This window comes from Podarcis bocagei (genome assembly GCF_964188305.1).
Source record: "Podarcis bocagei genome assembly, chromosome: 16".
Lineage (NCBI taxonomy): Eukaryota > Metazoa > Chordata > Lepidosauria > Squamata > Lacertidae > Podarcis > Podarcis bocagei.
Window position 1 is genome coordinate 37,707,847 of NC_138142.1, and position 27,398 is coordinate 37,735,244.

A 27,398-nucleotide genomic window follows, 5' to 3' on the forward strand; every position below is an offset into this window, starting at 1 on the left:
CATAGACTCTTAGAGTCAGAAGGGACCCAAGGGTCATTTAGTCCAACCCTCAAGTTTACATTCCCTCTGAAGAAGTGAGTTTTCAGCTTAGTATGGACATTAGTGAAAACCACCCAGTTGATCTCAGTGCCTCCTATGCCTTCACTCTTGCCTTCCAACAGGTAGACTGAGGTCGAGTTTCAGGAATGATTCAGTGTGCAGAAAAATCAATGGATTTGTTGGGGAGGTGGTTGCAATTAAAAAACAGGGTCAGAGGTGTTTTCTTCCAACTAATGGTAACAGCCATTAGGTCAGCAGAATGCTAACAGAGAAGAAGGTGCATTGGCCACTTGATGCCTTAGGAAGCTGTGATCACAGAGAATGTGGTAAAGCCATGAAGCAATTAGGCAAAGAAATGTCTCGATCTGTTCTGAATTAGCATGTGTGGAGCTCTGTAGCCAAGAGCCTTGAAATCCTTGAGGGATGTTGGAAGAAACTCTGACTTCAGTACCTCCCCAATGCTTCGTCAGCTCAGCTTTTGTAGGTCAGCAATGCCAGAAGCAAGGGAAAAGGTTCTAATATAGAGCTGTCCTTAAAAATTGTCCAGTTGGAATATTTGACTCAAAATCTGGAGGTTCTTCTTCAAGAGAATTTGATGAGACATTAAAAGATGAGCTGTGCAAACCCAGCCATGCTTCTCAGGGAGGTTGCAAATGTCCCCATTCCCTTCATTGGGGATGGGAGAGAATTTATTGGACTCCCAACTCCTCATCAGCCAGTGTGGTCCACCCTCGGGGATGTTGGGAGTTGGAATCCATCATCGGTGGGAGGGCCACAGTTTTCTGAGTCAGTTTATATGGGGAGAGGCGGTCCTTGGGGTATTGCAGTCTTGAGCTACGGAATGCAAATAAAAATTTTGGATCCTACTTGCCGAAAGATGGAAGGAGGACAAACTACCTACAAAAGAAGAATGGTTGATAAAGATGATGGACTATGCAGAAATGGCGAAAATGACGGGGAAAATCAGAGATCAAGAGGACAATAAATTTAATAAAGAATGGGAAAATTTTATAAGTCACTTGAAAGAACTTTTTTTTCTTAATATTACCTCTTTTATTAAAGAAAAAAAAAGTTTTTCTAAGTTGGACTCAAATTCCCTTCCATCGATTTCCCATTTTGTCTTAGGTAAAAGTCAAATTAACTAAACCCAAAAGTCCTGAGTGTTTTTAACATTCTATTCTTCCCCCCCTCCCATCCCCGGTTTTCGTCCCTTCCCCAGTACATGTCCAAAATAACAGTTCTTAGCCTGGATTCCTCACGTCCGAGGCTTTCAAGTCTCTTTCAGTCCCTCTCCGCCGATCTTGTTGGTAGTCCTTTATATTGGTCGTCGAATCTCGAAGGAATTCTGTCCCCATCGAACCAGGTTCTCTTCCCACAAGGACATTTGAAAACAACTGCTGCAAAAGTTCCTCAGGCCATGCATCTTCAGAGTCAGAGTGAAGGCCCCAATCATATTTCTTCTTTATTTTGAGTTCCTGTATTCCATATACTCCCGGGGCCTCCTCCTTCGTCTTTTGCATCTTTCGCAGATTTGTAGTCGATGTAATCCAAAAGTCTCCTTGCTTATATTCCACTGGTGTAAGCTTCTGGTTGGTACTTTCCATCTTTGCTTTCTCTTCTCCTTGTTTAGTCTCCTCCACTTCTTGAGTTATCATTTCCGATTCAGCTGCAGATTCTTTCTCATTCAGGTCCTCAATACATTCAGCAGAGCTGCTTGTTCCAGAAGTCAAGGTCATGAGTTGTTTATTCATAGCCAGACTCTGCTCTTGTAAGATTCCCACCAAATGAAACATTCTTTCGATTTCCACTAGTAACTTTCCATCCACAGCCATTGTAATGTCACAGAGTTCCCCCTAGAGGGAATCTGGTTACTTAATAATCTTTCTCCAATAATCCTCTGACTTGTTGTTGTTACTTTGTTTCCAACAATTTTAGTTCAATTTTAACTGATTTTAATCCAAAGGGATCTTAGATGACAATTTTTCAACTTTAAACTGTCCGTTTGACAGCTTTGACAGCTGTCAAACTCCGCATTCCTCTTCCACAAGCTCAAATACAGGACGCTCCCGGGCCCGGGAGTGGGGGTTGTATACAACAGAAAAAAGGCTTCTAAAATTCCACTCTTTCACTCCAGCTCAAAATTTCTTTTTGCCAAATCTTGGAAGTTAATGTCTTTTTTAACTCACCCCACAAAGGGTAGGCTCTCCAGCTTAGTTCTTCTATTGTTGCTTTAGATCGTCTGCAAGAGGGGGGGCGCGGACTTCCTTTTAGCACACCCCCCGGTCGTCTCGAATTCACAGAAAAATATTCTTAAAGTCCAATTTCATCTTACTCACGGGTTATTCTTTTTCAGTCCGAATTTCAAGGAAAGAAGTCAGCGCTCTCCAGTCATGGCTCGCGGCTCCGCTCAACCGAGGTAGCAATCGACTCTCAGCGCCACGCCACCCTCCGTACCCTCTCCGCAGCCTTTAAAAAGGCTCTTCGTGGGTCGGGGGCGCTTAAGGCGCCCACCGAGTCTTCTAGTCCGCAGGCTTCAGCGCCTGCGGTTTCTAAGGGTCCCCGCGTCGCCGGCGCGGCAAGACCCGTCCTCAGTTGAGCCGATTCCCTCCGCAGCTCGGAGGGAATCCGCCATTTCCAGATCGCGCCAACCCGGAAGTCTCCTGACTGCTTGTATCTTTACCCTGCTACAACTCTTACATATTGTGAGAATGGACAAGTTGTGGGAGGTCTTTTTACTATCCCAGATTAAATACGAACCAAAGGTTACCCCTGCCTCTTTCCTTTAGCCAGCAGAGCCAATGGTTGCCTTCCCATGCCCTGCTGTGTAGTGGAGAAGGGCAGAAATACTTTCTCATCTTCATTCCCCACAGGTGCAGGAGCAAGAACTACTGAACCAATGCCATAAGCGCCGGCATAGGCAAGACCTTCATAGCTAAAACCTCCACAGCTCAGACCTACTAATGGTGGGATCTGCAAAGTACGGCCATTCCACCAGCTTTCCTCAGATGCTAGCTTATGGTTAGGCAAACTAAGGCCTGGGGGCCAGATCCGGCCCAATCGCCTTCTAAACCCAACCCACGGATGGTCCAGGAATCAGCGTGTTTTTACATGAGTAGAATGTGTGCTTTTATTTAAAATGCATCTCTGGGTTATTTGTGGGGCATAGGAATTTGTTCATTTTTCTTCTTCTTCAAAAGGTCCCAGGCCTCAGAGAGGTTAGGCTGGCCTCAACTAGAGCCAGGGCCTTCTCGGCTGCAGCTCCAACCTGGTGGAATGCTCTGTCAAAAGAGACTAGGGCCCTGCGGGACCTGACATCTTTCCGCAGGGCCTGCAAGACAGAGTTGTTCCGCCAGGCCTTTGGTCAGGGCGCAGCCTGACTCCCTCCTCTGGCAACCTGCACATAATTCTGCTTAATTGGTTGCCATCAATTTGATTTAATTAATTTTTATAATGAAATATTTTTAGATTGTGTGATTATTATTTGATTGTTGTTAGCCGCCCTGAGCCCGGCTGTGGCTGGGGAGGGCGGGATATAAATAAAATTTATTATTATTATTATTATTATTATTATTAAATACAGTCCAGCCCATAGCTGTCAACTTTCCCCCCTTTTTAAGGGAAATTCCCTTATTTCGAATAGGATTCCTTGCAAGAAAAGGGAAAAGTTGACAGACAGCTATGGTCTGCCCCCCCCTCAAGGTCTGAGGGACAGTGGACTGGCCTCCTGTTGAAAACGTTTGCTGACCCCTGTGTCAGCTCCATCAGGCATTTCCTTTCCCTCACTTGTTATCTCGCAGCAGCCATTTCAGCGGATTTCAGCAGAGGTGGGGGCACAGAAGCAGGGCCCCTCTCTCAGCTCTGCTGAGGAGACAGCTCCATTAGGGTCCTCCCTCTATTGGCTTTCAGCCCACCAATGCCATTCCATCAGGCTGCAGCAGAGGGAGCAGAGAGAAAGAGGAGGGAAGCAAAACCACCCTGTTGGCTCCATTGAGAGAGCTGCTCCACCAGGTTCCTCCCTCTGCCAGCTACAGCTATCAGCTGTAATTCCACCAGGCTGCGGCAGAGGGAGCAGGGAGGGAGGAAATGGGAGCAGGAACTCTCCATCAGCTCACTTGGGGACAGCAACTTTTGACTTGTGTTGTGTCTTTTTAGTTTTAAGCTGAAGAGCAGGGACTGGCTTCATAATCTCAGTAAGCTGTTCGGCAAACTGTCTTGGCCGAAGCGTCGATAAGAATGCAGTAAATAGGTACACAATAGTTTGAGGGGAGAGACTTCATCAGGCAAGCAAATTACAGCCCTTGAAGCTGTCCCAGAAACTCCAGCGGGTGCAGAATGCTGCAGCGAGGCTCCTCACGGGGTCTCTGCCATGGGAGCATATTCATCCAGTGCTTTTCCAGCTGCACTGGCTCCCGGTGGAGTACAGGGTCAGATTTAAGGTGCTGGTTTTGACCTTTAAAGCCCTTCATGGCCTAGGACCCTCAGTAATACACAATTTGCTGCCACCACTAGGTGGCACTAAATATGACCCAAGTGGTGGCAACAAATTGTGTATTACAAATTACGTGATGTCAGGCTTCAGGTACATGGCTCCCCACCCCCTTTGGCAGTAGATAAGCAGAACAAAGCAAAAGGAGTCTCTTACCAGTTAGAAACTTTAATGATCTCAGTGAGAGAACAAAGAATCCATTTCTAGGAATGAAGGTGCTCCCATTTAAGGATTCCACCCACTTCCCCCCTTGTCATCCACGTCACATCCATGTCTTGCAACCTGATCTCACAAACACTTTGCTTTCTGTGCTGCCACCTTATCTGCTCTCCTTGACTTTGGGCTGAGCAGATGGATGCTTTCCGGTGAAAGAGAGTCTATTAACTCTCTCTCCCCCAGTTCTCCTCCTCCTAGCTGTTCACCACCCAGTTCTTCCCAACTTCTGTCTTCTGAACTATGTCCCTCTGCCACTGTATTCCAAATCTATACTATAATGATTTCCAGGCAGTCTTCCAAGCCCAGATAAGTATTAACAAGTCTTTGGCAGTTTTCAATGGTTTCATTTATTCACAATACAATCAGAGCATGGCTACAGCCCTCTGCTCCATAGAAATCAGCTAGTCACTCTGCAAAATCACTTGTGTCACAACAGGAAAAACGCCAACGTCCCACCTTTCCCCTTTTGCAGTACTGTTGCAATCTGACCTTTTCAGCACTTTGGACCTGAGCAGAGGGAAGGGGGAAATCTACACTGTCCAAGGATGAGCGCTCAGTCCTCTGCCTATCTGATTGTTGCTTAGTAACCCCTTAGTGATGTATGGAAGTGAGAGCTGAACCATAAAGAAGGCTGATCACCATAGAATTGATGCTTTTGAACTATGGTGCTGGAGGAGACTCTTGAGAGTCCCATGGACTGCAAGAAGAACAAACCTATCCATTCTTAAGGAAATCAGGCCTGAGTGCTCACTGGAAGGACAGATCGTGAAGCTGAGGTTCCAATACTTTGGCCACCTCATAAGAACAGAAGACTCCCTGGAAAAGACCCTGATGCTGGTAAAGGTAGAGGGCACAAAGAGAAGGGGACGACAGAGGACGAGATGGTTGGATAGTGTTCTCAAAGCTACCAGCATGAGTTTGACCAAACTGTGGGAGGCAGTGGAAGACAGAAGTGCCTGGCGTGCTCTGGTCCAGGGGGTCACAAAGAGTCGGACACGACTGAACAACAATAACAACAACAACCCCTCCAGTGCCGTCTATCTCTTCCCCTCCCTCGTCTTGTGAGCTTTCTGTGTCTGCTCTAACTAACTCAGTGAACACTTGGAGAAAGGGGGCCGAGCCCACTTCCTCCTGCTCTGATTGCAGTCTGTCATGTTGAGAGTCACACCCTGTTTCTCTTCCATCTCCTTCATCTCTTGGCTCGGCTATGCTCCTGATATATACTGTCCCACTGCTCCTGGGAAGATTCAGGAGCAGGGGGAGGGGGAGACTCCGGCCATTGCTCCTCAGTGCAGCCCTCCTCAGCACAATCCCTGAGACATGAGCACTGAGGAAGACACCTTGTTCCACTTGCCTTTGACTAAGATTCCACAGAGCCACATATCAGTTGCAGAGTACCTGCTTTGCATGCAGAATATCCAAATTTCAATCCATTGCATCTCCAACCAGGGCTGGGAAAGACCCCCATCGGAAACCTTGGATAGCTACTGACAGTCAGCATAGACAATACAGAGCTGTATGAACCAACGGTCTCACTCCATATGAAGTAGCTCCTGATGCCCCTACTTAAACCAGCCTTTTATTCAGAATCATAAGGACTGGGATTCTGTTTTACTTCTACAGGAAGGACCATATTGCCATGGTAGAGCACCTGCTTTGCATGCAGAAGGCACTCCCTGGCATCTCCAAGTCGAGCTCGGAAAACCACTGCCGGTCACTAAAGACAGCACTGATCTAGATGGACCCAACAGTGTGATTCAGTGTAAAGCAGCTTCCTATATACCTATCCTCCAACTCCTCAAAAATGAAGGGATGCTCCTAAGTCAACAGTAAGGATCTCTCTTTGGACAGGTTGCACAGAGAGCATCCGCCTTCTACCCTGAAGAAGATTTAACTTGGTTCCTGTTAGACTTTAAGAAAGATCTACTATTAGGTCCAAAGCAAAGTACAGTGGTGCCTCAGAAGACGAAAATAATCTGTTCTGTGATTCTCTTCGTCTAGCGGTTTTTTCGTCTTGCGAAGCAAGCCCATTAACGGATTAGCAGATTAGCGCTATTAGCGGCTTTTAGGGCTTATCTGCTGATCAGATCAGCTGATAAGTGGCTTAGCGGCTTAGAAAAGGGGGGGGGAGGAAAAAAACCAGCAGGAACTCGCAAGACATTGTCGTCTTGCGAAGCAAGCCCATAGGAAATTGCTTTTGCGAAGCACCTCCAAAACGGAATTTTTCAGAATCCAGAATGAGACACTCAGTAATGGATCTGCATCATCTTTTCCCGTTGAGGGTCATTCCTGTCATCATCACACATTTGTTCTTCAAGAGTCCAATATATCTAAAAGCACACACTACCACGACGTCCCAACAGGGCCTTCCTTCCAAAGAGCCCATCCCTCCTCAGACCATAAAGGGAACCTCCAAGCTAGCCACCAAAATTGCTTCCAAGGAGACCAGACCCATAGCCATAGCCTCCTACCAGCCCAGATTTTTTGGCTCATCTTTCCCTCTCCAGTAAATCTTGGCCTCAGAAACTGGGAGCTAATCTGGATGCCATCTGTGACCTTTGCTGTTTTCTGAGGAAACATCTTTGTGGAAGTATTTAAATCTTCTCTTAATAAAGTGATTCCTGTACCTGTGTCTAAAGATGCCCAGTGTGTGTTGCAGCGGCGTAGCGTGAGTTGTCAGCACCCGGGGCAACGCAAGTAATTTGCGCCCCCTAACCCGGGGCAAGGCACGTATTTGCGCCCCCCAACCCCTAACCTGCGAGTTACCGCTGGCGCTGCTGCCCAAACGACACCGCTTGCCCGGAGGAGGAGGGGGGCAGAGAGGCGAGGAAATTGCAATGGCCCAGCAGCTGCAACAGCAGCGGCGAAGGTGGGGCTGTGAGGCGGGGCTGCCAGGCGCGTCCTCCGCGGCGAGCGCTGAGAGCCGCTGCCTGCCGGGCGCCTTCAGCCGGGCGCCACGAGACATGCGGCTCTGCTACAGCCTGCGCCCGAGGCTCTTTGGCGACTCCGGAGGCAGCGAGCGTGCCCCCCCAGATGTTGCGCCCGGTGCGGCTTGCACCCCTTGCACCCCCCACGCTACGCCACTGGTGTGTTGTTATTCATTAAAACTTCCTCTATTAACTCAATGTCAAACCTCATTTTACAGAGTTTGACCATTGGGGAGGGCTTGGACTGGTTTGGACTCAGTCTGACCCTTATATTTCTCTCCCCTTACGGTTTTGATCTATGGGCTACTTTTAAAATGAGGCTGCATTTTAAATTGAATTTTAACCTGCATTTTAAATCGGGGATTTTTCTGGTATGTTTTTACTGTAATTTTACTGGTGTTAGCCGCCCTGAGCCCAGCTCTGGCCGGGTCGAGATCGGTATAAATAAAAATTGTTGTTGTTGTTGTTATTATTATTATTATTATTATTATTATTATTATTATTATTATTAGGGTGAGATGTCTACAGCTTTTGCCATTTTAACTGGAGAGCTGGGGCACTAGATGCTACTGACCTGACAGCTACTGACTCGGTGCAGTTTGCTTGCCTCTCTTCTCCTCTTCAAGGCTAATTGGTCTGCTAACACAACCACCTTGTGGACATTCTGAGGATTTCTGTCTCTCAAAATTCGAGAACATGTATAGAGAGACTTTTTTCTCCCTTTCTCATCTTGCTAGAAGCAGGGGTCATGCAGGGAGCCAGAATCCTGCAGAATTCAGTGGAAGCAAAAGGATATAGTTCTTCACAAAATGCATAAACTTCTAGATTCAGTACCAGAAGATGTGGCGATTGCCACTAGTTTGGATAGCTTTAAATGCCAATTACAGATCAAAAAATGAAGTCAAGGTTTAAATGTGCTTAATATATTTCTTTAACTCGTGTATGCAATAATTTAAAACTGCTATCAAAATACAGTATCTGACTGAGAGGCTGGAAAATCCTGCACCATTTGACTACATTATCACCCACCAAAAATATGTTATTGTCCAAAGTCTTGTAACATATTGATTACAAAAGCTGTAGTCCACAATAAATTCCACACTGTGTACGTATGCAAATGTTGCAAAACTACAAAAGATTATCCAGCTATTATGACTGTTGCTTCTCTGAATAAACAAGGGGACTTGTTTTGAAAAAGGGGGAAATGATAATTCTCTCAAGGCGAATGTACCTTATTTTAACCACATAGAACTAAACCATTCAGGGGGCCAGAGAGAAAGATGTCCTGCAAATGTTCCAATTTTAGTTTGGCCAAAAACTGCTTCAGACAGCTGAGGCCCTGGACACCTTGCTATGCGGAACTGAGGCTTTACATTTAAAAACCAGGACAAACAGGTTATCAGAATGCAGAACAAGCTTTATTGAAAAAGTCAAAGTAAGAGCATTGAAAGGGGCAAAGAAGAAAATCGGTGTAGAAGGATGTTTTTTCTTCTGCACTCTGAAGCAAAGAACGGAGGATGAATACCAGGAGTGACTGCTTGAATTCAGCTTTTCTGAACCATGGCTGATAGATCTGTACCAAGCCCTCTGATTATCAGTTCAGGATATGCTTCTCAGGTTTAATTGGTCTATGCACAGATGCTAAAACGACGCCCCAACTTCCTTCCCCTCCCGTAGCCCAAACCATAGCCGAAACCTCAGATTCCAAGGAGGCCAGACCCCAAGCCCCCATAGCCATAGTCTCCTACGATCCCGGAACCACCAAGGGCACATGGAGTGTTGCCTCCAACAGCCACAGGCTCACAGCTGGCAGAGAGGATGGGCCCTGGGATGGTCACAACGCAGGCAGGTGGCTGGATCACGACCTCTGCTGGTGGGATCTGGTTGATGGGTTTAGGGATAATCCCATCTAGGATGCCAAGGTTGGCTGCTCTTTCAGCACCTCCATATCCATAGCCGAGACCACCAAATCCATAGCCAAATCCTCCATTTCCATAGCCGAGACCTCCCAATCCATAGCCGAGACCACCATAGCCAAGACCTCCTGCTGAGCCAAACCCAACGGTGGGGGTGGAAGCACAGGATGGGACAGCGCAGGATGGACCACAGTCAACCATTGTTGGGTGGAGGTGAGTCTGAAACAAAAAACACCAAGGGAGAAAATAAGTGTGGGGTACATCACTTCAATGGACAGTGGGGAGAATATTTCAGACATAATCATCCTGTGGCAGTAGGATATTTTACCCATTCCCAGTTCACTAAACTCAATCCATCTTCCTTTCTCCATCACTGAGCATCAGCTGTCTTTGATAATTCTGAAAACATAAAGCCCTCATGCCTGAAACCTTTATTCTTCTCTGCTTTTGTTACTACAGCCCTTCTCTTTGTTGTGGATCCCAAATCCAATCCCTGATCATTTCAGGATAGTCTAGGAATGTCCCCTGCTTCAAGGCCTGTAGGACAACGGCCAATCTGAGTAGGTAAAACTGAACTAGAGATTCCAATGGTCTGTCATGGTACAGGACATCTCCCTATGCTCATTTGTGTCAGGTATTTATTTGGAACCGTGAAGATTAGAACCTTACTTTAATTTTAGGGGGAGGACAATTGTTCAGTGGCCGAACATGTGGTTTTCATGCAGAACATCCCAGGTTCGATCCTTGGAATCTGCAGATTGAGCTGCTAAAGACTCCCTTCTTGAAACTCTGGAGAACTACAGCTCATCAGTGTGGCCAAAACTGAGCTAGATGGACTAACGCAGCTAAATACTTGATTTCATAAGGTACATATAGAAAAGAAACCAGCCAACAACCTAAGAATGTAAGGTTCCTGGTGGAAGATCTACCCAATTCACAGAGTAATAGAATTTTAGCCTTCTCTTGGAGTTCAGTTACCTGAACGTTCTGACCACTGCAAGAATCATTCAAATATAACATCATATGTGCACACACTTGATTTACCAAAGTCTCAGAGGAGTAGAAATGAAGTGAAGGAGATGAAGCCAAAGGAAGCTGTTGGAAGATCTCAGCTCAGGGAGCCCTTTTATACCATTTCATCTGTATCTGCTGGTGGCTCCACATCCAGCTTGGATACACCTCCTTTCCCCTCCTTTCCCCTCCGGCTTTAATTAGTAAGCAATTTTTGGAATGCATCATGTCCCTAATTAAGAAACGAGGCAAAAGTGTCTCTTCATAGTTATTCTTCCACAAGACAAAGTTAATAAAAGATTAAGAAAAATAAAAATTCTTGTCTGTTCCTCCTGGCAGGCAGATCAAAAGGTGTTTTGTCCCCGTTCATTATTTTCAAAATAGTTGTTGATTTTCTCAGAAGTCTAATTGACTTTAATACCCAGGATTTTAGTTAGTCATTCTGTGCACAACACATAGCAGGTTTTGTTTATGTTTAACCTCCACTGTTGGAGGTAAGATTGGGGGAGAAATTTGATCCAGGTTGCGTTTTCTGGATCAAATACCAGGGGCGCGGACTTATAAAAAATATTGGGGGGGGCCCGGGAAAGCTCATGAATAATAAATAAGCTCATGAATATGCAGATAAAGTGGCGCCTCCTCCTCGTGAGCGAATAGGGGAGAGCGTGCTGCGCCTATTAATCAGCTCCAAAGGAAATTGGGTGGAGCTTTTGCTCGGGAGGGAGGGCAGGAGCCATGCAGCCCGACCCTCTGCATTTTGGGCTGGGGGAGAGGCGGCGGTGGCGCTCTGCTGGAGGGGCGCCCGAGATTATTGGGGGTGTGGAGCCCCCCAAACGAATTTTTGAGGGGGCTCGGGCCCCCTCAGGCCCCATGGAGTCGGCGCCTATGTTTCATACAGTTCTGCAGCCAGGTGATGTGTACAAAATTGTGCATAAGAATGGGCATACTGTACTAAGTGAAAATAACATACAAAAATGCATTATAATCAAGAATATTTTTTTGGCGGGAAGAGTTATTGTTATGCTCAGTTTGTGCTTGCTGGGCTTCCCATAGACATCTGGTTGGTCATTGAGAACAAGCCTCTTCCAGTCTTCAATGATGCAAACGTACCATATAGCAAGGTATGGATAAGTGTACGCAATAAAGCAAGGAAGCGTATGAGAATGTCCACAACTATTTGGGAATTCTTTTCAAAGAAGATATTTGAAGAAATAAAAGGTTCATATAGTGCCAGCTGTTTTCGAAGAACCAGGGATTTAACGACATAAAAATGGTCGACTGGATCAGACCAAAGGCCCATCTAATTCAGCATTCTGTTATCACACATGTCTATGGAAAGCTCACCATCATGGCCTGAATCCGACAGCAGTGATTTCCAGCAATAGGTATACAAAAGCGTGCTGACAGTAGTTATATAGAACATAGTCATCATGGCTCGTGACCATTGATACCCTCATTCTCCAAGAATTTACGTAGTTCTAAAAAAGAATCCTTCTGGATCAGGCTAACGGTGACCCATTAAGCCCAGCATCCTATTCTCCCAGTGGCCAACCAGATCGCCTAATGGGAAATCTGCAAACAAGATCTGAATGCAACAGCACAGTCACAACCTGAGATTCCCCACAACTGGTATTCAGAGGCTTACAGTCTCTGATAGTGGAAATAGAACATACGTACAGTGTTGGAAGCTCAGGTATATAAGCTAGGTGACCTATGGCTCCTTAAACCAGGGTTATAGTTGCCAAAACGGAATGCCTAGTTGCCATTTTGGGGCCAGAGGGCTCAAAAGTTGTATTTTTCAAGACAACCTTTCGGTTCCTGAAGTCGGTCATTGAGAACAGAATGAAGATCATTCTGATTCTGCAGATAAAATATAACAGAATTCTACAGGATGTGCTGCTAGTGTATGAAAAGAGCCAAGAGCCAAGGTTCTTGGAGGAAACTGATTTTCTAGGTCCATTTCATTTGGGGTTTAGGCCCAGTTTTGGCACAGAAACTGCTTGGGTCACCCTGTATGATAACCTCTGTTGGGAGAGAGCCAGGGGAAATGTGTCTTTGTTTGTGTTTTCATGGTTTCTCCTGCATTGGTCTGTACTGCAACTTTCCAACAGTTTAACTTCACCCACAAATGCACACTCCTCCATTTTCTTCCAAAACAGACAAATGCCAGCTCAATTCTTCTCAGCCTCTCAGTGACTTTCGATACTATCAATCATGATATCCTTCTGGAACAATAGCAGGCATAGGCCAACTCGGCCCTCCAGATGTTTTGGGACTACAGTTCCCATCATCCCTGACCACTGGTCCTGTTAGCTAAGGATCATGGGAGTTGTAGTCACAAAACATCTGGAGGGCCGAGTTGGCCTATGCCTGAGCAATAGTATGAGTTAGGGGTGGATGGCATGGCATGGATGGATGGTCTTTTCATGAGGCTTGGTGAGTGCTGTTAAGCCCTGTGGAGCCTTCAATATGGGGTTACTCAGGGTTCAATCTTATTGCTTATGCTGTTTAACATCTACATGAAACTGCTGAGTGGAGTTGTATACAGTTTTGGAGTATGTTTTCGCCAATATGCTAGTGACACACAGCTCTGCTTCTTCTTGACATCTGCAGGTGAGGCAGTGGATGTGCTAGACCAGGCTTCCTCAACCTCGGCCCTCCAGATGTTTTGAGACTACAGTTCCCACCATCCCTGACCATTGGTCCTGCTAGCTAGGGATCATGGGAGTTGTAGGCCAAAAACTTCTGGAGGGCCGAGGCTGAGGAATCCTGTGCTAAACCATTGTCTTTCCTCAGTAAGAGACTGGATGAGAACCAATAAACTCAACCAATAAGGCTGAGTCAGTGAATGGTTCCCTAGATCAGATGGATGGGAGGCTGCCTGCTTTTGATGAATCATAGACTCTTAGAGTCAGAAGGGACCCAAGGGTCATTTAGTCCAACCCTCAAGTTTACATTCCCTCTGAAGAAGTGAGTTTTCAGCTTAGTATGGACATTAGTGAAAACCACCCAGTTGATCTCAGTGCCTCCTATGCCTTCACTCTTGCCTTCCAACAGGTAGACTGAGGTCGAGTTTCAGGAATGATTCAGTGTGCAGAAAAATCAATGGATTTGTTGGGGAGGTGGTTGCAATTAAAAAACAGGGTCAGAGGTGTTTTCTTCCAACTAATGGTAACAGCCATTAGGTCAGCAGAATGCTAACAGAGAAGAAGGTGCATTGGCCACTTGATGCCTTAGGAAGCTGTGATCACAGAGAATGTGGTAAAGCCATGAAGCAATTAGGCAAAGAAATGTCTCGATCTGTTCTGAATTAGCATGTGTGGAGCTCTGTAGCCAAGAGCCTTGAAATCCTTGAGGGATGTTGGAAGAAACTCTGACTTCAGTACCTCCCCAATGCTTCGTCAGCTCAGCTTTTGTAGGTCAGCAATGCCAGAAGCAAGGGAAAAGGTTCTAATATAGAGCTGTCCTTAAAAATTGCCCAGTTGGAATATTTGACTCAAAATCTGGAGGTTCTTCTTCAAGAGAATTTGATGAGACATTAAAAGATGAGCTGTACAAACCCAGCCATGCTTCTCAGGGAGGTTGCAAATGTCCCCATTGCCTTCATTGGGGATGGGAGAGAATTTATTGGACTCCCAACTCCTCATCAGCCAGTGTGGTCCACCCTCGGGGATGTTGGGAGTTGGAATCCATCATCGGTGGGAGGGCCACAGTTTTATGATTCAGTTTATATGGGGAGAGGCGGTCCTTGGGGTATTGCAGTCTTGAGCTACGGAATGCAAATAAAAATTTCGGATCCTACTTGCCCAAAGATGGAAGGAGGACAATCTACCTACAAAAGAAGAATGGTTGATAAAGATGATGGACTATGCAGAAATGGCGAAAATGACGGGGAAAATCAGAGATCAAGAGGACAATAAATTTAATAAAGAATGGGAAAAATTTATAAGTCACTTGAAAGAACACTGTAAACAATTAAAAACATTGGGAGGATTTAAAAACAACAACACTTGCAATGAAGCGAGAACTATGATAAAAACTGAGTTTTAAGAAAATATGGAGAATACAATATGATGCAACAGAGAATGCTAACAGAATGCTAACAGAGAAGAAGGTGCATTGGCCACTTGATGCCTTAGGAAGCTGTGATCACAGAGAATGTGGTAAAGCCATGAAGCAATTAGGCAAAGAAATCTCTTGATCTGTTCTGAATTAGCATGTGTGGAGCTCTGTAGCCAAGGCAACACAATGACCAAATACAATGATACGATATCAATATACACTCTTTATATAATACGAAATATAGGAAATCACATAAACAGGAAACTTATGAATCTCTGAAAGTCACAAAACATGCACTCTTGAAAACATAAAACCGAATAAACGTAAGTCTCTGAAAGTCTATGAAGACTATGCAAGTCTCTGAAAGAAGCAATGTATCAGATTCTTATCTGGTGAAAACAGGCTGCAAACCTTATTTTATGGCGTCCAACGCTGCCAAAGTAGTTTGCAAACAGACGTTGTGAACAGTGATTCCAGGTATACCCACTGTTTCATGGAATTCTTTGGCACAGCATAAGGATACAGAAATGCTTCATAAACCCATCTATATGGTGAATGGAAAAGTATACCAACAATAGCTATGGAGCAGTAGTCATAAAGTTATGTAGGAATAGCTAGGTCAGGTCAGGGAACCTTCCCTCTCCAGCAGCTCTGCGGCTCTGCTGCTTATCTCTTGCCAATACTGCTGTTTCAGCCTCAGCAGCATCAGATGCCAAGAAGGAAGAATGTGGCAACAAAGCAGCCAAGCAGCCTCCGGGGTGAGGAGGATGTAACCCGAGACAGACAGGCAGTCGGATTAAGCTATGGAAATTTCCACACTCTTCCCCATCCCTGCTTTTGGTAGATTAGCCAGCAGAGCCAATGGTTGCCTTCCCATGCCCTGCTGTGTAGTGGAGAAGGGCAGAAATACTTTCTCGTCTTCATTCCCCACAGGTGCAGGAGCAAGAACTACTGAACCAATGCCATAAGCACCGGCATAGGCAAGACCTTCATAGCTAAAACCTCCACAGCTCAGACCTACTAATGGTGGGATCTGCAAAGTACGGTCATTCCACCAGCTTTCCTGAGATGCCAGCTTATGGTTAGGCAAACTAAGGCCTGGGGGCCAGATCCGGCCCAATCGCTTTCTAAAGCCAGCCCACGGATGGCCCAGGAATCAGCGTGTTTTTACATGAGTAGAATGTGTGCTTTTATTTAAAATGCATCTCTGGGTTATTTGTGGGGCATAGGAATTTGTTCATTTTTTTTCTTCTTCAAAATATAGTCCGGCCCATAGCTGTCAACTTTCCCCCTTTTTTAAGGGAAATTCCCTTATTCCGAATAGGATTCCTCGCAAGAAAAGGGAAAAGTTGACAGCTATGGTCTGCCCCCCCCCCACAAGGTCTGAGGGACAGTGGACTGGCCTCCTGTTGAAGAAGTTTGCTGACCCCTGTGTCAGCTCCATCAGTCATTTCCTTTCCCTCACTTGTTATCTCGCAGCAGCCATTTCAGCGGATTTCAGCAGAGGTGGGGGCACAGAAGCAGGGCCCCTCTCTCAGCTCTGCTGAGGAGACAGCTCCATTAGGGTCCTCCCTCTATTGGCTTTCAGCCCACCAATGCCATTCCATCAGGCTGCAGCAGAGGGAGCAGAGAGAAAGAGGAGGGAAGCAAAACCACTCTGTTGGCTCCATTGAGAGAGCCGCTCCACCAGGTTCCTCCCTCTGCCAGCTACAGCTATCAGCTGTAATTCCACCAGGCTGCGGCAGAGGGAGCAGGGAGGGAGGAAATGGGAGCAGGAACTCTCCATCAGCTCACTTGGAGACAGCAACTTTTGACTTGTGTTGTGTCTTTTTAGTTTTAAGCTGAAGGGCAGGGACTGGCTTCATAATCTCAGTAAACTGTTCGGCAAACTGTCTTGGCTGAAGCGTTGATAAGAATGCAGTAAATAGGTACACAATAGTTTGAGGGGAGAGACTTCATCAGGCAAGCAAATTACAGCCCTTGAAGCTGTCCCAGAAACTCCAGCGGGTGCAGAATGCTGCAGCGAGGCTCCTCACGGGGTCTCTGCCATGGGAGCATATTCACCCAGTGCTTTTCCAGCTGCACTGGCTCCCGGTGGAGTACAGGGTCAGATTTAAGGTGCTGGTTTTGACCTTTAAAGCCCTTCATGGCCTAGGACCCTCAGTAATACACAATTTGCTGCCACCACTAGGGTCATATTTATAAATATGACCCAAGTGGTGGCAACAAATTGTGTATTACAAATTACGTGATGTCAGGCTTCAGGTACATGGCTCCCCACCCCCTTTGGCAGTAGATAAGCAGAACAAAGCAAAAGGAGTGTCTTACCAGTTAGAAACTTTAATGATCTCAGTGAGAGAACAAAGAATCCATTTCTAGGAATGAAGGTGCTCCCATTTAAGGATTCCACCCACTTCCCCCCTTGTCATCCACGTCACATCCATGTCTTGCAACCTGATCTCACAAGCACGTTGCTTTCTGTGCTGCCACCTTATCTGCTCTCCTTGACCTTGGGCTGAGCAGATGGATGCTTTCCAGTGAAAGAGAGTCTATTAACTCTCTCCCCCCCAGTTCTTCTCCTAGCTGTTCACCACCCAGTTCTTCCCAACTTCTGTCTTCTGAACTATGTCCCTCTGCAAACCACTGTATTCCAAATCTATACTATACTGATTTCCAGGCAGGCTTCCAAGCCCAGATAAGAATTAATGAGTCTCTGGCAGTTTTCAATGGTTTCATTTATTCTCAATACAATCAGAGCATGGCTACAGCCCTCTGCTCCATAGAAATCAGCTGGTCACTCTGAGAAATCACTTGTGTCACAACAGGAAAAACGCCAACGTCCCACCTTTCCCCTTTTGCACTACTGTTGCAATCTGACCTTTTCAGCACTTTGGACGTGAGCAGAGGGAAGGGGGAAATCTACACTGTCCAAGGGTGAGCGCTCAGTACTCTGCCTATCTGATTGTTGCTTAGTAACCCCTTAGTGATGTATGGAAGTGAGAGCTGGACCATAAAGAAGGCTGATCGCCGAAGAATTGATGCTTTTGAACTATGGTGCTGGAGGAGACTCTTGAGAGTTCCATGGACTGCAAGAAGAACAAACCTCTCCATTCTTAAGGAAATCAGGCCTGAGTGCTCACTGGAATGACAGATCGTGAAGCTGAGGTTCCAATACTTTGGCCACCTCATGAGAAGAGAAGACTCCCTGGAAACGACCCTGATGTTGGGAAAGATGGAGGGCACAAGAAGAAGGGGACGACAGAGGACGAGATGGTGGGACAGTGTTCTCGAAGCTACCAGCATGAGTTTGACCAAACTGCGAGAGGCAGTGGAAGACAGGAGTGCCTGGCGTGCTCTGGTCCATGGGGTCACGAAGAGTCGGACACGACTAAATGACTAAACAACAATAACAACAACCACCCCTCCAGTGCCGTCTATCTTTTCCCCTCCCTTGTCTTGTGAGCTTTCTGTGTCTGCTCTAACTAACTCAGTGAAGTTACAGATGGGTAGCCGTGTTGGTCTGCCATAGTCAAAATAAAAAAAATCCTTCCTGTAGCACCTTAGAACTAACTTAGTTGGTCTTTAAGGTGCTACAGGAAGGAATTTTTTTATTTTAACTCAGTGAACACTTGGAGAAAGGGGGCCGAGCCCACTTCCTCCTGCTCTAATTGCAGTAAGTCATGTTGAGAGTCACACTCTGTTTCTCTTCATAGGCGCCGACTCCATGGGGCCTGAGGGGGCCCGAGCCCCCTCAAAAATTCGTTTGGGGGGCTCCGCCCCCCCCAATAATCTCGGGCGCCCCTCCAGCAGAGCGCCACCGCCGCCCCTCCCCCAGTCCAAAATGCACAGGGTCGGGCTGCATGCCTCCTGCCCTCCCTCCCGAGCAAAAGCTCCACCCAATTTCCTTCGGAGCTGATTAATAAGCGCAGCACGCTCTCCCATATTTGCTCACGAGGAGGCGGCGCCACTTTATCTGCATATTCATGAGCTTATTTATTATTCATGAGCTTTCGCGGGCTCCCCCAATATTTTTTATAAGTCGGCGCCCCTGTTTCTCTTCCATCTCCTTCATCTCTTGGCTCGGCTATGCTCCTGACATATACTGTCCCACTACTCCTGGGAAGATTCAGGAGCAGGGGGAGGGGAAGACTCTGGCCATTGCTCCTCAGTGCAGCCCTCCTCAGCACGATCCCTGAGACGTGAGCACTGAGGAAGACCCCTTGTTCCACTTGCCTTTGACTAAGATTCCACAGAGCCACATATCAGTTGCAGAGTACCTGCTTTGCATGCAGAATATCCAAATTTCAATCCATTACATCTCCAACCTGGGCTGGGAAAGACCCCCATCGGAAACCCTGGATAGCTACTGACAGTCAGCATAGACAATACAGAGCTGTATGAACCAACGGTCTCACTCCATATGAAGTAGCTCCTGATGCCCCTACTTAAACCAGCCTTTTATTCAGAATCATAAGGACTGGGATTCTGTTTTACTTCTACAGGAAGGACCATATTGCCATGGTAGAGCACCTGCTTTGCATGCAGAAGGCACTCCCTGGCATCTCCAAGTCGAGCTCGGAAAACCACTGCAGGTCACTAAAGACAGCACTGATCTAGATGGACCCAACAGTGTGATTCAGTGTAAAGCAGCTTCCTATATACCTATCCTCCAACTCCTCAATAATGAAGGGATGCTCCTAAGGCAACAGTAAGGATCTCTCTTTGGACAGGTTGCACAGAGAGCATCCGCCTTCTACCCCGAAGAAGATTTAACTTGGTTCCTGTTAGACTTTAAGAAATATCTACTATTAGGTCCAAAACAAAGTACAACCAGTGGCCAGGGATGGTTGAAGTTGTACCTTAGCAACATTTGGGAAGCCCAAGGAGCCAGTGTTGTGTAGTGGTTAGAGTGTTGGACTAAGACCTGGGGAAATAGGGTTCAAAGCCCCACTTGGCCATGAAGGTCACTGGGTGAGCTTGTGCCAGTCAGCTCACTCTCAGCCTAACAAAATTCACAGGATTGTTGTGAGGATAAAATGGGGAGGAGGAGAACTATATGTTCTACCTTGAGCTCCCTGAAGAAAAGGTCGGATACAAATGCGATAAATATTGAATTCATGCAGTTTCCCACTCTTCCACTAACTTATGAGCCTAGTATGTCCTCCCTTCGGTTCTCTGTTAGCTCAGGAACTCCCTAGGACAAAATACTATAAAAATGTTCCAGCATGAAAGAATACCCTCTCCCCCCCCCTTCCTTTTGAGAAATAAGAGCAGGTAACAAACCAAGAAAGAGAGACATATTTGAATTCAGAATGAGCTTTATTGAAAATATTGAGTGGGCAATTGTACAAGAAGCAGACATGAACAAGGAAAAAGCACACACAATGGAACGTGGCTCTGAACTTATTACTGGTCTACAGACTTTGAGGAAAGACTTGAAAAGGAGTAAGGAAAGGTTGCTGAGAGCCATTTAAAAGCTGTTGGCTTGATGATGGTCCCAAAAACTCAGATTTTTCAGAATCCAGAATGAGACACTCAGTAATGGATCTGCATCATCTTTTCCTGTTGAGGGTCATTCCTGTCATCGTCACACATTTGTTCTTCAAGAGTCCAATATATCTAAAACACACACACTACCACGACGTCCCAGCAGGGCCTTCCTTCCAAAGAGCCCATCCCTCCTCAGACCATAAAGGGAACCTCCAAGGTAGCCACCAAAATTGCTTCCAAGGAGACCAGACCCATAGCCATAGCCTCCTACCAGCCCAGAACCAGTCAACCATTCTCTTCGGCTCCCAGTATATTTTGCCTAAGAATTTTGGCTCATCTTTCCCTCTCCAGTAAATCTTTGCCTCAGACACTGGGAGCTAATCTGGATGCCGTCTGTGACCTTTGCTGTTTTGTGAGGAAACATCTTTGTGGAAGTATTTAAATCTTCTCTTAATAAAGTGATTCCTGTACCTGTGTCTAAAGATGCCCAATGTGTGTTGTTATTCATTAAAACTTCCTCCATTAACTCAGTGTCAAAGTTTGCGGCTTTCTCAAACCTCATTTTACAGAGTTTGACCTTTTGGGAGGGCTTGGACTGGTTTGGACTCAGTCTGACCCTTTTGTTTCTTTCCCCTTATGGTTTTGATCGATGGGCTACTTTTAAAAACTAGGGCCAGGGCCTTTTCAGTACTGGCCCCGACTTGGTGGAATGCTCTGTCCCAAGACACCAGGGCCCTGCGGGACTTGACATCTTACCACAGGGCCTGCAAGACAGAGCTGTTCTGCCTGGTCTTTGGTTTGGACTCGGTCTGACCCTTATATTTCTCTCCCCTTACGGTTTTGATCTATGGGCTACTTTTAAAATGAGGCTGCATTTTAAATTGAAATTTAACCTGTATTTTAAATCGGGGGTTTTTCTGGTATGTTTTTACTGTAATTTTACTGGTGTTAGCCGCCCTGAGCCCAGCTCTGGCCGGGTCGAGTTCGGTATAAATAAAAATTATTATTATTATTATTATTAGGGCGAGATGTCTACAGCTTTTGCCATTTTAACCGGGGAGCTGGGGCACTAGATGCTACTGACCTGAAAGCTACTGACTCTGTGCAGTTTGCTTGCCTCTCTTCTCCTCTTCAAGGCTAATTGGTCTGCTAACACAACCACCTTGTGGACATTCTGAGGATTTCTGTCTCTCAGAATTCGAGAACATGTATAGAGAGACTTTTTTCTCCCTTTCTCATCTTGCTAGAAGCAGGGGTCATGCAGGGAACCAGAATCTTGCAGAATTCAGTGGAAGCAAAAGGATACAGTTCTTCACAAAATGCATAAACTTCTAGATTCAGTACGAGAAGATGTGACGATTGCCACTGATTTGGATGGCTTTAAATGCAGATTACAAATCAAAAAATAAAGTCAAGGTTTAAATGTGCTTAATATATTTCTTTAACTCGTGTATGCAATAATTTAAAACTGTTATCAAAATACAGTATCTGACTGAGAGGCTGGATAATCCTGCACCATCTGACTACATTATCACCCACCAAAAATATGTTATTGTCCAAAGTATTGTAACATATTGATTACAAAAGCTGTAGTCCACATTACATTCCACACTGTGTATGTATGCAAATGTTGCAAAACTACAAAAGATTATCCAGCTATTATGACTGTTGCTTCTCTGAATAAATAATGGTTTGAGGCACTCTAAAAGGGGACTTGTTTTGAAAAAGGGGGAAATGATAATTCTCTCAAGGCGAATGTACCTTATTTTAACCACATAGAACTAAACCATTCAGGGGGCCAGAGAGAAAGATGTCCTGCAAATGTTCCAATTTTAGTTTGGCCAAAAACTTCTTCAGACAGCTGAGGCCCTGGACACCTTGCTATGCGGAACTGAGGCTTTACATTTAAAAACCAGGACAAACAGGTTATCAGAATGCAGAACAAGCTTTATTGAAAAGGTCAAAGTAAGAGCATTGAAAGGGGCAAAGAAGAAAATCGGTGTAGAAGGATCTTTTTTCTTCTGCACTCTGAAGCAAAGAACGGAGGATGAATTCCAGGAGTGATTGCTTGAATTCAGCTTTTCTGAACCATGGCCGATAGATCTGTACCAAGCCCTCTGATTATCAGTTCGGGATATGCTTCTCAGGTTTAATTGGTCTATGAACAGATGCTATAACGACGCCTCAACTTCCTTCCAAGGATTGCTCTCCCCCCATAGCCCGAACCATAGCCCAAACCTCCAGAGATTCCAAGGAGGCCAGACCCCAAGCCCCCATAGCCTCCTACGATCCCGGAACCACCAACGGCACATGGAGTGTTGCCTCCAACAGCCACAGGCTCACAGCTGGCAGAGAGGATGGGCCCTGGGATGGTCACAACGCAGGCAGGTGGCTGGATCATGACCTCTGCTGGTGGGATCTGGTTGATGGGTTTAGGGATAATCCCATCTAGGATGCCAAGGTTGGCTGCTTTTTCAGCACCTCCATATCCATAGCCGAGACCACCAAATCCATAGCCGAATCCTCCATTTCCATAGCCGAGACCTCCCAATCCATAGCCGAGACCACTATAGCCAAGACCTCCTGCTGAGCCGAACCCAACGGTGGGGGTGGAAGCACAGGATGGGACAGCGCAGGATGGACCACAGTCAACCATTGTTGGGTGGAGGTGAGTCTGAAACCAAAAACACCAAGGGACAAAATAAGTGTGGGGTACATCACTTCAATGGACAGTGGGGAGAATATTTCAGACATAATCATCCTGTGGCAGTAGGATATTTTACCCATTCCCAGTTCACTAAACTCAATCCATCTTCCTTTCTCCATCACTGAGCGTCAGCTGCCTTTGATAATTCTGAAAACATTAAGCCCTCATGCCTGAAACCTTTATTCTTCTCTGCTTTTGTTACTACAGCCCTTCTCTTTGTTGTGGATCCCAAATCCAATCCCTGATCATTTCAGGATAGTCTAGGAATGTCCCCTGCTTCAAGGCCTGTAGGACAACGGCCAATCTGAGTAGGTAAAACTGAACTAGAGATTCCAATGGTCTGTCATGGTACAGGACAACTCCCTATGCTCATTTGAGTCAGGTATTTATTTGGAACTGTGAAGTTTAAAACCTTACTTTAATTTTAGGGGGAGGACAATTGTTCAGTGGCCGAACACGTGGTTTTCATGCAGAACATCCCAGGTTTGGTCCTTGGAATCTGCAGATTGAGCTGCTAAAGACTCCCTTCTTGAAACTCTGGAGAACTACAACTGATCAGTGTGGCCAAAACTGAGCTAGATGGACTAACGCAGCTAAATACTTGATTTCATAAGGTACATATAGAAAAGAAACCAGCCAACAACCTAAGAGTGTAAGGTTCCTGGTGGAAGATCTACCCAATTCACAGAGTAATAGAACTGTAGCCTTCTCTTGGAGTTCAGTTACCTGAACGTTCTGACCACTGCAAGAATCATTCAAATATAACATCATATGTGCACACACTTGACTTACCAAAGTCTCAGAGGAGTAGAAATGAAGTGAAGGAGATGAAGCCAAAGGAAGCTGTTGGAAGATTTCAGCTCAGGGAGCCCTTTAATACCATTTCATCTGTATCTGCTGATGGCTCCACATCCAGCTTGGATACACCTCCTTTCCCCTCCGGCTTTAATTAGTAAACAATTTTTGGAATGCATCATGGCCCTAATTAAGAAACGAGGCAAAAGTGTTTTCACAGCACCCCACTCTCTTCATAGTTATTCTTCCACAAGACAAAGTTAATAAAAGATTAAGAAAAATAAAAATTCTTGTCTGTTCCTCCTGGCAGGCAGATCAAAAGGTGTTTTGTCCCCGTTCATTATTTTCAAAATAGTTGTTGATTTTCTCAGAAGTCTAATTGACTTTAATACCCAGGATTTTAGTTAGTCATTCTGTACACAACACATAGCAGGTTTTGTTTATGTTTAACCTCCACTGTTGGAGGTAAGATTGGGGGAGAAATTTGATCCAGGTTGCGTTTTCTGAAATGGTATAGCAATTGAAGCAGTGTACTCCTATGAAATCCACACTTACACGAATATTTCATACAGTTCTGCAGCCAGGTGATGTGTACAAAATTGTGCATAAGAATGGACATACTGTACTAAGTGAAAATAACATACAAAAAATGCATTATAATCAAGAATATTTTTTTGGGGGGGAGAAAGAGTTGCTGTTATGCTCAGTTTGTGCTTGCTGGGCTTCCCATAGACATCTGGTTGGTCATTGAGAACAAGGCTCTTCCAGTCTTCAATGATGCAAACGTACCATATAGCAAGGTATGGATAAGTGTACACAATAAAGCAAGGAAGCGTATGAGAATGTCCACAACTATTTGGGAATTCTTTTCAAAGAAGATATTTGAAGAAATAAAAGGTTCATATAGTGCCAGCTGTTTTCGAAGAACCAGGGATTTAACGACATAAAAATGGTCGACTGGATCAGACCAAAGGCCCATCTAATTCAGCATTCTGTTATCACACATGTCTATGGAAAACTCACCATCATGGCCTGAATCTGACAGCAGTGATTTCCAGCAATAGGTATACAAAAGCGTGCTGACAGTAGTTATATAGAACATAGTCATCATGGCTCGTGACCATTGATACCCTCATTCTCCAAGAATTTTCGTAGTTCTAAAAAAGAATCCTTCTGGATCAGGCTAACGGTGACCCATTAAGCCCAGCATTCTATTCTCCCAGTGGCCAACCAGATCTCCTAATGGGAAGTCTGCAAACAAGATCTGAATGCAACAGCACAGTCACAACCTGAGATTCCCCACAACTGGTATTCAGAGGCTTACAGTCTCTGATAGTGGAAATAGAACATACATACAGTGTTGGAAGCTCAGGTATATAAGCTAGGTGACCTATGGCTCCTTAAACCAGGGTTATAGTTGCCAAAACGGAATGCCTAGTTGCCATTTTGGGGCCAGAGGGCTCAAAAGTTGTATTTTTCAATACAAGCTTTCGGTTCCTGAAGTCGGTCATTGAGAACAGAACGAAGTTCATTCTGATTGTGCAGATAAAATATAACAGAATTCTACAGGATGTGCTGCTAGTGTATGAAAAGAGCCAAGAGCCAAGGTTCTTGGAGGAAACTGATTTTCTAGGTCCATTTCATTTGGGGTTTAGGCCCAGTTTTGGCACAAAAACTGCTTGGGTCACCCTGTATGATAACCTCTGTTGGGAGAGAGCAAGGGGAAATGTGTCTTTGTTTGTGTTTTCATGGTTTCTCCTGCATTGGTCTGTACTGCAACTTTCCAACAGTTTAACTTCACCCACAAATGCACACTCCTCCATTTTCTTCCAAAAAAGACAAATGCCAGTTCAATTCTCCTCAGCCTCTCAGTGACTTTCGATACTATCAATCTTGATATCCTTCTGGAACAATAGCAGGCATAGGCAAACTCGGCCCTCCAGATGTTTTGGGACTACAGTTCCCATCATCCCTGACCACTGGTCCTGTTAGCTAAGGATCATGGGAGTTGTAGTCCCAAAACATCTGGAGGGCCGAGTTGGCCTATGCCTGAGCAATAGTATGAGTTAGGGGTGGATGGCATGGCATGGATGGATGGTCTTTTCCAGAGGCTTGGTGAGTGCTGTTCAGCCCTGTGGAGCCTTCAATATGGGGTTACTCAGGGTTCAATCTTATTGCTTATGCTGTTTAACATCTACATGAAACTGCTGAGTGGAGTTGTATACAGTTTTGGAGTATGTTTTCACCAATGTGCTAGTGACACACAGCTCTGCTTCTTCTTGACATCTGCAGGTGAGGCAGTGGATGTGCTAGACCAGGCTTCCTCAACCTCGGCCCGCCAGATGTTTTGAGACTACAGTTCCCACCATCCCTGACCATTGGTCCTGCTAGCTAGGGATCATGGGAGTTGTAGGCCAAAAACTTCTGGAGGGCCGAGGTTGAGGAATCCTGTGCTAAACCATTGTCTTTCCTCAGTAAGAGACTGGATGAGAACCAATAAACTCAACCAATAAGGCTGAGTCAGTGAATGGTTCCCTAGATCAGATGGATGGGAGGATGCCTGCTTTTGATGAATCATAGACTCTTAGAGTCAGAAGGGACCCAAGGGTCATTTAGTCCAACCCTCAAGTTTACATTCCCTCTGAAGAAGTGAGTTTTCAGCTTAGTATGGACATTAGTGGAAACCACCCAGTTGATCTCAGTGCCTCCTATGCCTTCACTCTTGCCTTCCAACAGGTGGACTGAGGTCGAGTTTCAGGAATGATTCAGTGTGCAGAAAAATCAATGGATTTGTTGGGGAGGTGGTTGCAATTAAAAAACAAGGTCAGAGGTGTTTTCTTCCAACTAATGGTAACAGCCATTAGGTCAGCAAAATGCTAACAGAGAAGAAAGTGCATTGGCCACTTGATGCCTTAGGAAGCTGTGATCACAGAGAATGTGGTAAAGCCATGAAGCAATTAGGCAAAGAAATCTCTCGATCTGTTCTGAATTAGCATGTGTGGAGCTCTGTAGCCAAGAGCCTTGAAATCCTTGAGGGATGTTGGAAGAAACTCTGACTTCAGTACCTCCCCAATGCTTCGTCAGCTCAGCTTTTGTAGGTCAGCAATGCCAGAAGCAAGGGAAAAGGTTCTAATATAGAGCTGTCCTTAAAAATTGCCCAGTTGGAATATTTGATTCAAAATCTGGAGGTTCTTCTTCAAGAGAATTTGATGAGACATTAAAAGATGAGCTGTGCAAACCCAGCCATGCTTCTCAGGGAGGTTGCAAATGTCCCCATTCCCTTCATTGGGGATGGGAGAGAATTTATTGGACTCCCAACTCCTCATCAGCCAGTGTGGTCCACCCTTGGGGATGTTGGGAGTTGGAATCCATCATCAGTGGGAGGGCCACAGTTTTCTGAGTCAGTTTATATGGGGAGAGGCGGTCCTTGGGGTATTACAGTCTTGAGCTACGGAATGCAAATAAAAATTTCGGATCCTACTTGCCCAAAGATGGAAAGAGGACAAACTACCTACAAAAGAAGAATGGTTGATAAAGATGATGGACTATGCAGAAATGGCGAAAATGATGGGGAAAATCAGAGATCAAGAGGACAATAAATTTAATAAAGAATGGGAAAATTTTATAAGTCACTTGAAAGAACACTGTAAACAATTAAAAACACTGAGAGGATTTAAAAACAACAACACTTGCAGTGAAGCAAGAACTATGATAAAAACTGAGTTTTAAGAAAATATGGAGAATACGAT

The 27,398-nt window shown here is 45.4% G+C and overlaps 1 protein-coding gene and 1 long non-coding RNA gene across 2 annotated transcripts; both read right to left on the reverse strand.

The window, feature by feature from the left end:
• Positions 1–9,064: 9,064 nt before the first annotated feature.
• LOC308575390 lies at positions 9,065–20,405 on the reverse strand. Its single transcript, XR_014002841.1, has 2 exons — positions 20,373–20,405; positions 9,065–9,364 (listed from the first exon to the last, which is right to left on the reverse strand). It is a non-coding gene; the product is annotated as an uncharacterized lncRNA (long non-coding RNA).
• A 1,668-nt stretch (positions 20,406–22,073) lies between these two features.
• LOC308575251 (uncharacterized protein) lies at positions 22,074–23,691 on the reverse strand. The gene is made up of 2 exons (XM_081173897.1): positions 23,647–23,691; positions 22,074–22,821 (listed from the first exon to the last, which is right to left on the reverse strand). The coding sequence occupies exon 2, from the start codon at positions 22,801–22,803 to the stop codon at positions 22,306–22,308; it is 498 nt and encodes a 165-aa protein (XP_081030023.1). The 5' UTR covers positions 22,804–22,821; positions 23,647–23,691; the 3' UTR covers positions 22,074–22,305.
• Positions 23,692–27,398: the final 3,707 nt, after the last annotated feature.

Bases quoted from the DNA above. Each gene is read 5' to 3' on its own strand.
- LOC308575251 (XM_081173897.1), bottom strand. From the start codon at position 22,803: ATGGTTGACTGTGGTCCATCCTGCGCTGTCCCATCCTGTGCTTCCACC.